General features: G+C 47.7%; 1 protein-coding gene across 1 annotated transcript in view; it reads right to left on the bottom strand.

The window, feature by feature from the left end:
• Positions 1–11920, bottom strand: part of LOC143301829 (ephrin type-A receptor 4-like) — a 200636-nt gene that overhangs the window by 70573 nt on the left and 118143 nt on the right. Inside the window, exons 4-6 of the mRNA XM_076616237.1 lie at positions 9347–9510; positions 6394–6532; positions 4378–4753 (exon numbers count right to left, since the gene is read on the bottom strand). Coding sequence (XP_076472352.1) covers positions 4378–4753; positions 6394–6532; positions 9347–9510 — 679 coding nt within the window. The remainder of the gene's footprint in view (positions 1–4377; positions 4754–6393; positions 6533–9346; positions 9511–11920) is intronic.

The raw sequence follows: 11920 nt of genomic DNA, 5'->3' as shown, positions 1-11920 counted from the left end.
AGATAAAGAGAGAGAGAGAGAGGGAGAGAGAGGACATGAGAGACAGGCAGGGGGAAGAGTATTGATCGGTGAACACACTACCGTTCCTCCTCGCCAAATGGCTCTGCCGTCTGCACTGATGGCTCTCCCCCTCCCTCTCTCTCCCAGTCTTTCTCCCTCCCCCTCCCTCTCTGTCCCAGTCTTTCTCCCTCCCTCTCTGTCCCAGTCTTTCTCCCTCCCCCTCCCTCTCTGTCCCAGTCTTTCTCCCTCCCTCTCTGTCCCAGTCTTTCTCCCTCCCCCTCCCCCTCCCTCTCTCTCCCAGTCTTTCTCCCTCCCCCTCCCTCTCTGTCCCAGTCTTTCTCCCTCCCTCTCTGTCCCAGTCTTTCTCCCTCCCCCTCCCTCTCTGTCCCAGTCTTTCTCCCTCCCCCTCCCCCTCCCTCTCTGTCCCAGTCTTTCTCCCTGCCCCTCCCTCTCTGTCCCAGTCTTTCTCCCTCCCTCTCTGTCCCAGTCTTTCTCCCTCCCCCTCCCTCTCTGTCCCAGTCTTTCTCCCTGCCCCTCCCTCTCTGTCCCAGTCTTTCTCCCTCCCCCTCCCTCTCTGTCCCAGTCTTTCTCCCTCCCCCTCCCTCTCTGTCCCAGTCTTTCTCCCTCCCCCTCCCCCTCCCTCTCTGTCCCAGTCTTTCTCCCTGCCCCTCCCTCTCTGTCCCAGTCTTTCTCTCTCCCCCCTCCCTCTCTCTTCCAGTCTTTCTCCCTCCCCCTCCCTCTCCCTCTCTCTTCCAGTCTTTCTCCCTCCCTCTCCCCCTCCCTCTCTGTTCCAGTTTTTCTCCCTCCCCCTCCCTCTCTCTTCCAGTCTTTCTCCCTCCCCCTCCCTCTCCCTCTCTCTTCCAGTCTTTCTCCCTCCCCCTCCCTCTCTGTCCCAGTCTTTCTCCCTCCCCCTCCCCCTCCCTCTCTCTTCCAGTCTTTCTCCCTCCCCCTCCCTCTCTCTTCCAGTCTTTCTCCCTCCCCCTCCCTCTCTGTTCCAGTTTTTCTCCCTCCCCCTCCCCCTCCCTCTCTGTTCCAGTCTTTCTCCCTCCCCCTCCCCCTCCCTCTCTCTTCCAGTCTTCTCCCTCCCCCTCCCTCTCTGTCCCAGTCTTTCTCCCTCCCCCTCCCTCTCTGTCCCTCCCCTCCCTCTCTGTCCCTCCCCCTCCCTCTCTGTCCCAGTCTTTCTCCCTCCCCCTCCCTCTCTGTTCCAGTCTTTCTCCCTCCCCCTCCCTCTCTGTCCCAGTCTTTCTCCCTCCCCCTCCCCCTCCCTCTCTGTTCCAGTCTTTCTCCCTCCCCCTCCCTCTCTGTCCCAGTCTTTCTCTCTGTCACTCACTCATCCCCTACATTCTCCCCCTGTGTGTGTGTGTGTGTGTGTGTGTGTGTGTGTGTGTGTGTGTGAGTGTGCGCGTGTGTGTGTGTGTGTGTGTGTGAGTGTGCGTGTGTGTGTGTGTGTGTGTGTGTGTGTGTGTGTGTGTGTGTGTACGAGTCTGTGTTTATATTTGTGTGTGTGAGAGAGCATGTGTGTGTGCGTGTGAGCATGTGTGTGTGTGTGCGTGTGAGAGCGCACGCATGTGTTTAAGCATGTATGTGCGTGTCTGTTTACCCGCCCTATCTTTCACCCATTATTTTTTTGTATTTCGTTCATCACCCCTACGGCCCCCCCCTCTCCCCCCCCTCCCTCTCTCTCTCTCTCTCTTACACACATATTCACACACTCTCTCTCCAAATACGGAAGCAATAGCTTGTAACAAAATAATTGGTATGTGACAGCGACAGAGAGACAGCATAAGAGACAAGTAAAAGCACTGAGAGAGAGAGACAGACAGAGACAGAGAGACAGACAGGAAGAGAGACAGAGAGAATGAGAGACCATATCCACACAACTTAAGTCATGCCCATTAAATGCGCGCAGAAAAACGGCAATCATAGAAATCGAAATTTTTGGCAATACGTGAAAGGTATGTTGAATATCACTAATTGGACTGGATATTTGGAGATTCATAAAACTTGTAAAAAGAGGGGGGTTGGGGGGGAGGGAGAGGGAGAGGAGGACAAGAAGGAGAAGAAGAAGAAGAGGAAAAACACAGAGAGAGAGAGGGGGGGGGGAGACAGAGACAGGCAGACAGACAGATTAGTATGAACGTCGCTTATTCTTGAAACTTTCAAATTCACTTCAAGTTATCAATAAACAATGAAGTCGCCCTATTTCTCTCTACAACAGCGTTTAGATGTGCAGACTTACGCTGATCGTGTTTTTCAGCATGCTAAATGATGTATTGATTCCATCAGTCTGAATCTTGTCGTTTCCATAATTTCGGTGGCACACTGAATCGTCGGCTTGCTCAATATGAAACATACCGTGGCGTTCATTATGTCTGATCTCCGGAAAATTGTGTTTATTTTTCTTCTTATATTTCGTTCAACTTCCACAATAAAATACTTTGTTTCGACATGGTCTTTTTGTTACGATATTCTAATTGTTGACCACTTCAATTTGTCCCCCACAACATAACCCGTTTTCTGACTTGAAGTCAATTGTATTCCTTTTGTCTATGCACGCTGACAGACCCGAACGTTGTGTCCTACAATGTGGGTTCTTTGTTAGATTCTGCAATGCTATTTGTTAGATTCTGCAATGCTATTTGTTAGATTCTGTAATGCTATGACAGCAACCGACAACGGAAATCACGTCCTGAGGAACACGGGACTGGATAATGCAACATTCCTGTTTTTCTCTTATGTGATCAGCTGTCTCAATGGTCGCGCAATCACGGTTTTACACAGGGATATCTGACATGACAGACTGTTCCCAAGTTTCCATGCAATCCTTAATCATACGAATCGTTCTTATGTGTGTGGATTTTGTCCCTGGTTTTCTATCGATTGTTGCAATTGATAAATGATGCGAACATCTTGCCCTAAGGTTTCCGTTGAATGTGTCTCATTCACTATATTATTGGAAAAAAAATGCAAAAAACGGTTTCTTCTTCATAATCTTCCCTCTTTGCCCAAGTTGTTCTTTCTGGCATTACTCAGCAATAAAACATCATTTCAAACTTTCTGCTTTGACAAGGCAATCATTGGTAACAGACAGTGGAAAAACCAGTTATGTCCGTTATATCGGAAACTGACTGCAATCAAATGATTTATTGAAAAACCTTGCAAAAACAAAACAAAAAGACATGTATATCCCCTTGACATCCCGTTAAACCCTGATGATTATTCTCAGTTTCTTATATATATATATACATATATATGGAGTGATGGCCTAGAGGTAACACGTTCGTCTGGGAAGCGAGAGAATCTGAGCGCGCTGGTTCGAATCACGGCTCAGCCGCCGATATTTTCTCCCCCTCCACTGGACTTTGAGTGGTGGTCTGGGCGCTAGTCATTCGGATGAGACGATAAACCGATGTCCCGTGTGCATAATGCACTTAGCGCACGTAAAAGAACCCACGGCAACGGTTGTTCCTGGCAAAATTCTGTAGAAAAATCCACTTCGATAGGAAAAACAAATAAACTGCACGCAGGAAAAAATATTTTAAAAAATGGGTGGCGCTGTAGTGTAGCACCGCGCTCTCCCTGGGGAGAGCAGCCCAAATTTCACACAGAGAAATCTGTTGTGATAAAAAGAAATACATATATATATATATATATATATATATATATATATATATATATATATATAATTTTTATACTAGATGCCATTGTGGTATTTCCGTCACACACACACACACACACACACACACACACACGGACACACAAACGCAAGCAAGCGCGCAAAAGCAAGCAGATTGTGTGACGAAGACAATTATTCGGTTTCAACACGGGTTCACTACAACAAGGCTGACGTCATTCAACGACTACAAGAGTTTAGCAGCTGAGTGGTTAAAACGTGGTATTTTCAATCTGAGGGTCCTTGGTTCGAATCCTGATAACTCTGGATTCTGGAACATCGCGTATATACACACAAGCGCGCGCACATGCACACACACAGACACACTACCAATAGATTAAATGCAGTGATATCTTGAAGTAAAAAACATGGCATCAATGTTACTGTGTAAGTCCAAGTTTAAGATGGTGAATTTCTTTTTACGAAAGCTGTTGGATTTATCAATACATATTGCAGATGCCATTTTTTTCTTCGTTTCTGTTTGACAAATTTGCACTGAGAGAGAGAGAGAGAGAGAGAGAGAGAGAGAGAGAGAGAGACAGACAGACAGACAGACAGATACAGACCGATACAGACAGAGAGGCAGTGAGAGAAAAGAGATACACATATTATGTAAATTCATGCACACAAACAAGCATTTCGTGAAAATGGGGCACACAATGTGTGAGAGATGGAGAGCGACATGAAGGTGAAGCGTGACTCACGTGTGCACTGAGTCCGGTCAGGACTGCCCTGGTAGCCAGGCATGCACACACACTGCCCCTTGGACTCCCGGTACCAGTCCCCGTTGGTCTGGCAGAAGTGGGTAGGCGGGGTCTTCTGCGCAGAGTTTGCTACACACACACCCGTGTATTCCTCCACGCCCTTCCCGGCCGGCACCTCCTTGAAGTAGGCAAACTCTACACGCAGCTCCGGGCACGTGACGTAAAATACACGCACGGAGGTCAGGGTTACGCACGAGCCTTCGTCCTGGAAGGCGAAGTAGACACCGCGGAGGTGAGGGTTCAAGGTCACGGAGCGTCGTTCTACGTTGATAGTGATCTTGTCTTGTGGGCGTTCCCACATGTAGTCCGCCGCCACCTGTGGACCAACCAGACTCTCACATCACACCGTCCTGGGGTTTTGTGTCCCTGCAGTGTCTGTTTTCACCAGTAACTTGTTTGTAGCAACTACCGACAAAAAGACTTTATTGTTACAGCTGTTTGAAAATAAGCACTGCTTGAGCTGTCCCCTTCTCTCACCTGCATATAGCTTTGATCTCTCACCTACATATAGCTTTGATCTGTCACCTACACACAGCTTTGATCTATCACCTACACACAGCTCTGATCTATCACCTACATATGGCTTTGATCTATCACCTACATACAGCTTTGATCTGTCACCTACATATAGCTTTGATCTGTCACCTACATACAGCTTTGATCTGTCACCTACACACAGCTTTGATCTGTCACCTACACACAGCTTTGATCTGTCACCTACATACAGCTTTGATCTGTCACCTACATATAGCTTTGATCTGTCACCTACATACAGCTTTGATCTGTCACCTACATATAGCTTTGATCTGTCACCTACATATAGCTTTGATCTATTACCTACACACAGCTTTGATCTGGTTTCTGTCATCTACATAGAGAATTGCCCTGTCTTCTGTCACCTACATACAGCGAGTGTGAGAAGTGAGAAAGACTGTGGAGATGGAAGAAAAGCGGTGAGGAGAGATGACCCTTTTGAGGTCAGAAGGCAAGATGGCAGTTTTGTTGACCCCTAAATCAGATATATTGTCTGGAATAATCATCAGTAGGAAAACATAAACAGCCCACATCAAATTATCCTAAATATTTAAAAGAAGAATAATAACAAATCTTGTCCACACGCAAGTTCCATCTCGTGGTTTCCGACGCAAGACAACCCAGCAATGAATGAACTCCAATCAAATCAACAGCTGCGTAGCTTCAACATGTTCACGGACTGATTATTCAAGAAAGCAACAGGTCCACTGTAAACATGTCTAAAACCAAGTGGATGTGTGAAGGTGGTCACAGTGCATTTTTTTTGTGCTGCATGTGTCCAGAATTGTGGACGTGCCTCACTGTCCCTGACATACATACAGACACACCGGGCCAAACTGACACACTCCCCTTTATCCAGCGTACGTTTCAATGTCTTCCGTGGAGCACGTGCTACTTTCCTTCCCTGCTCACTCACGCCACCTGGTAGTGGTGATGAGTGCTGAAGGCCTTCAGATGGGCCAGGGCTGCAGGGTGGGGCAGCCACAGACTGGGCCGTGCAGGGACTGGCACCAACCACCACTTACCAATCCAGCATTTTCACGTGCACGTGCATATTCACCAACACCCGTCCCAGCACTTTGACGTCATGATACACTCTGATCCTAATAGTTTGCCACAGTATAATGTTCAACTGTACTGTTTAACTTCTTGGATATTTACAACATTTAATTATCCGTCTATACATATGTTTTTGTTTGCCTAATTTCATGTTCTTGTGAACACATTTGGAACACCTAAGTTTCAGAGTCTGATGCTATGATAAAAAAGAAAAATAAATCACCCAGCGAACTTAGCATTCAACGAAATAATAAAGCACTTCATTAGGTAACTCAATTAAAAGCCCCGACTAACTACGTACATAACCCCAAACAAACCCAAACAACATATTAAACAGACAATACAGATGCTGACGACAACGACCTTATCAATCAGCGTGTAGGTGTCCGTGTCCCAGGTGGGGAACTTGTCATTGGCATAGTCGTCATTGGCCTGATAGTAGTACAGGTTAAAGGTCTCCTTACACTGCTGCAGGTTGGACGGGTCCGTCAGTCGGGAACACCTGTACGTACATAACAGACTGTGGAGTCAGGGCTTAACCATGCATCACCAGGGGAACTGAAATAATCACACAGCGTTGTTCACAACTGGTGAAAATAAACCCACACTCAAAGCTTTCTCTACAAACCTGATGCCAAGGAATTTTGATTCAATACCATTATGCTGGATAACACAAACTGAGCGCGGCTTTTGTATAAACTAACACTGCCCCACCTGCCCCCAGTCTGTCAAAAAATATGTATGCATGTGTGTGTGTGTGTGTGTGTGTGTGTGTGTGTGTGTGTGTGTGTGTGTGCTTCTTTCTTTCTTTCTTTAGCCTAGTTCAACGTTTTTTCACTGTTAAGTGGTGTGTAAAAACAAACAAACAACACCAACAACAAAACCAAAACAAAAAAAACAAACAAACAAAAAAACCCGTTAATGTGAGCGCGCACGTGAGCAATGGGAAGAGGTGGTGGGATGACAGACTGGGAAAGAGAGAAAAACAGTGACAGAGATGCTGAAAGGAACAACAACGAAAACAACCGCGCACAAACACACACACACACACACACACACACACACACACACACACATTCTGGTATCATAAAAGCTGCTTCTGCTTTTCTATCATCAAGAACTGCACCATCTGTAATAATTCTTATAAAGATTTTTTTTGTATTTAATATAATATGAGCATACGGAGCTCTTTAGGTGATAATTTTTTTTCTGCAAATGTATGTGGTTTATATCAAGGAGTGGTTTTCTTAATTCCCACAAAAGAATGATTGAGAAGGATGGTTTAACAGCAATTTTTGTACAACTTCTGAATCACTGATAATGTCTTCGGCAAAGGTATTGACAGACTTTATTCAAATAATGGATTGTTATAGCCGTTTTTATAAAGCCTTGTCTGCTTTTACATCTGCTTCATTTTTGGAGAAGGTATCATAAACTAACACCTGAAAGCAAATTTTACGGCAGATGCTTTTCTGTCTTCATCAAGTGGTAATAGTCCTGCCTCTCTGTTAGCTCCTGAAGTAGGTGTGTGATGATACTCCAAGTGCAAGTTTGTATGCTTTACAATCCATGTTTTGTATCTTCTCTAACAGATGTTGTGGTGAACATAGGTCAGTTTTGAAAGCACAAGTGCTGTTGACAAATAAATCAGTGCTTTGACGTCCTGTCCCCAGTGATCTTTTCTAACAAGAATTAGAAGAATTAAACCAGATAAATTTGGATGATGATGATGATGATGATGATGATGATGATGAATGATGTGTGTGTGTGTGTGTGTGTGTGTGTGTGTGTGTGTGTGTGTGTGTGTGTGTGTTTGTTGATAGAGTAAACAAAGACAAGGACACATACTGAATCTTAAGCAAACATACGTATTTCCCCTTTCCTCTATGTCGCAGTCTCTCTTTGCTCCCCTACTATCTTCCCCTGACCCCTCTCCCCCATTGACTGTCTTCCCCCGACCCCTCTCCCCTGACCCCTCTCCCCCATTGACTTCTTCCCCTGACCCCTCTCCCCTGACCCCTCTCCCCCACTGACTGTCTTCCCCTGACCCTCTCCCCCCTCACTGACTCCCTATACTGACTGTCTTCCCCTGACCCCTCTGACCCTCTCCCCACTGACTGTTTCCCTGACCCTCTCCCCCACGACTGACTCTCCCACTGTGTCTTCCCTGACCCCTCTCCCCGACCCTCTCCCCCACTGACTTCCCTACCCCTCTCCCCACTATCCCCCCTCCCCCCTGACTGTCTTCCCCCTGACCCCTCTCCCCTGACCACCCCCCCACTGACTGTCTTCCCCTGACCCTCTCCTGACCTCTCCCCCACTGACTGTCTTCCCCTGACCCTCTCCCCTGACCCCTCTCCCCCACTGACTGTCTTCTCCCCCTGACCCCTCTCCCCCACTGACTGCTTCCCCTGACCCCTCTTCCCCCACTGACTGTCTTCCCCTGACCCCTCTCCCTCCTACCCCTACCCCTCTCCCACTGACTGTCTTCCCCTGACCCTCTCCCCATGACTGTCTTCCCCTGACCCCTCCCCCACTGACTGTCTTCCCCTGACCCCTCTCCCCTGACCACTCTCCCCCACTGACTATCTTCCCCTGACCCCTCTCCCCCACTATCTTCCCCTGACCCCTCTCCCCCACTGACTGTCTTCCCCCTGACCCCTCTCCCCCATTGACTGTCTTCCCCTGACCCCTCTCCCCTGACCCCTCTCCCCCATTGACTGTCTTCCCCTGACCCCTCTCCCCCCACTGACTGTCTTCCCCTGACCCCTCTCCCCTGACCCCTCTCCCCCACTGACTGTCTTCCCCTGACCCCTCTCCCCTGACCCCTCTCCCCTACTATCTTCCCCTGACCCCTCTCCCCCATTGACTGTCTTCCCCTGACCCCTCTCCCCTGACCCCTCTCCCCTGACCCCTCTCCCCCACTGACTGTCTTCCCCTGACCCCTCTCCCCCACTGACTGTCTTCCCCTGACCCCTCTCCCCCACTGACTGTCTTCCCCTGACCCCTCTCCCCCACTGACTGTCTTCCCCTGACCCCTCTCCCCTACTATCTTCCCCTGATCCCTCTCCCCCACTGACTGTCTTCCCCTGACCCCTCTCCCCTGACCCCTCTCCCCCACTGACTGTCTTCCCCTGACCCCTCTCCCCCACTGTCTTCCCCTGACCCCTCACCCCCACTGACTGTCTTCCCCTGACCCCTCTCCCCTGACCCCTCTCCCCTGACCCCTCTCCCCCACTGACTGTCTTCCCCTGACCCCTCTCCCCTATTGACTGTCTTCCCCTGACCCCTCTCCCCTGACCCCTCTCCCACTGACCTCCTCATGGAGAAGCGGATCTCAATGCTGACGGAAGTGGCGTCACTGCGGTCAATGAAGGGGGTCCGGACCCAGTTGTTGACGTCAGGGATCCTCACGTTACAGGAAGCGAAGATCCTCTGGGGGTCCGGGTAGTCCGGGTTACTGAAGCTGGCCTCCGACCACTGCAAACAGCACACACTTCACTTCAGTTTGGTTTCTCAAGCGTTCGGACAAATCCATATATGCTACACCAGATCTGCTAGGCAGGTACTTGACCAGCAGCGTAACCAAACGCGCTTAGGCCTTGAGGAGTAAAAAGTGCATCAATAACAAATAAATGGATACATTATTTAAATAAATAAATGAATATTTAAATAAATCAATGAATAATAAATAAACGAATAACATAAGAAGTAAGCAGATAGATAATAAAATAAAATAGAATGCAAAAAATGAAAAGACAATAATGATAATAGATAAACAAATAATAAATAAACAAATAAGCAAATGAATTTAAATAAACACACACACACACACACACACACACACACACACACACATACACAACATGCACAACATATATACAACAAACCTGCAGTTTCACAGATAAAAAGATCCAACAAAAGTGCACAGGCCCAACACTACACATAACACACATGCATATATACACACACGCACATTCCAATATCCCGCAGCTCCCACAATACAGGCAAACCTACACACACACACCCTCTACACACACACACACACACACACACACACACAGCGATAAAAGCAGTGCAACTAATCCAACCATTCAGCTGGAGTTCAGGCCTTCATGCAGGCTGCCGCCACCAGGGTTCTTGTCTCAGCGAGCGACAGTCCTCAAGCTGTCTTCCTCTCTGGTGCACTGTCTGTTCTGGAGGCCCTTGAAGGAGACAAACATCCTCGCCTCATGGAAAGGCTCCAAGAAGTTGCCATGAGAATCCCAAGCAAGGAAGCAGCAGATCGGCTCTCCAACTCGGAGCAAAGAGGAAGTCAACCAGAAAAAAACGTCCACTTGGCAGAGGAGACCCTCGTGAAGGCAATGCTGCAGCCGAAAACCACGAGGGATGCATGTCACCGTCTTCAACGTAGGCAGCAGGTGATCATCATGATATTACGAACTAGCCATTGCCGTCTCAATGTCCCTCTGTTCAGGAAGGTGAAGCTGGCACCATCTACCACTTGCTCTTGTGGTCTGGAAGACCAAACCCCAGAACGCATTCTCCAGACCTGTCCCCTCTTGAAGGAGCCCAGAAACGTGGGGCCGACACCAACCCTACCGCACACCAAGCTCCATGCCTTCAGACAGGACTTCGTCATTCATCAGACGGGCTCAATTGACAATGTGCAGAAGAAGAAGAAGAAGAAGAAGAAGAAGAAGAAGAAAGCAGTACAAAACTACAAGTTCAGTTTGAACTCCTCATCACTTCCCCTCTACCCTCCCTCTCCCCCTCTCCCTCCTTCTCCCTCCCCTGCCTCTCCATTGCGGCTGAAAGTAACGAGTGGCAAGGGAACTAACTGGGGTTAAACACTTGGTTTGTTGTCTCCGGAGAGAAGGCGACTCAATGCACATGCATGATGTGCAGGGCCTGTTTAGTTTCTCTGCTGTCTGCTCACCTCTGTCTTTGTTTCCAGGACTGCTGGTTTCCTTTCGTGTTTCCTCCGAGAACATGGTTAAACGACAGAGTGTGAAGTGTAACAATGTGTTTGTATGAGTTCGTACGGAGAGAGAGAGAGACAGAGATAGAGAGAGAGAGAGAGAGAGAGAGAGAGAGAGAGAGAAGGCGCGCACGTGTTTGTGTGTATCTGTATAATGTGAGTATGCGCGTGCGTGCGTGCGTGTCTCTGTATGTGTGTGTGTGTGTGTGTGTGTGCGCGTGTGTGCGTGTGCATGAAAGAGGGATTGGGTTTCTTTTAAAATCTTTCGGAAAAAAAACAAAAAAAACCCTGCTTGTCTCCTGTTTGTAATGAACAATGATACAAGATTGATTCTGTGGATAAGCCACAAATGGCAAGTCTGCTGGAGAGAGGATTGTTATCGATAACGTCAACGTTAGCGAAATCAACAAATTGATAAAATCATTGTTCAAACCACTGTTCTATAGGATTGGTGACTGAAGTATGACAAGAACGATTTTCTCTGACGCTACCAGGGGTGAAATAAGTCATAAGTAGTAAAACATGAGGGATATTTTGTAAAAGATGCCTTTCTAGAAGTTTGGACAAGGTAGGTAAAATTGATACAGGTCTTTAACTTGAAGGACCATCCAGATCGTCACGTTTTAAAAGCAATATACCACCCGTATGGACAAAATGCACCTTGCTTGTTTGTACAGCAATACATTCATTCAATCATTCGTTCTTGTTTTCATTATTCTTTTGAAATTGACAAAAATGGCATATGAAACAAAAAATACATAACACAGGCCTATGCAGATGTACATCGCACATGCAGATTTGCATTGCTCGCTTGCTTTGATAAAATCCTTCAACCCCCCCCCCCCACACACACACACACATACAAACAGCACATGCACGCACACACGCACACTCACACACAAATACACC

Source organism: Babylonia areolata, chromosome 28 (assembly GCF_041734735.1).
Source record: "Babylonia areolata isolate BAREFJ2019XMU chromosome 28, ASM4173473v1, whole genome shotgun sequence".
Lineage (NCBI taxonomy): Eukaryota > Metazoa > Mollusca > Gastropoda > Neogastropoda > Buccinidae > Babylonia > Babylonia areolata.
Note: the sequence above shows the minus strand (reverse complement) of the source record. Positions and strands in the feature narration are given on the sequence as shown.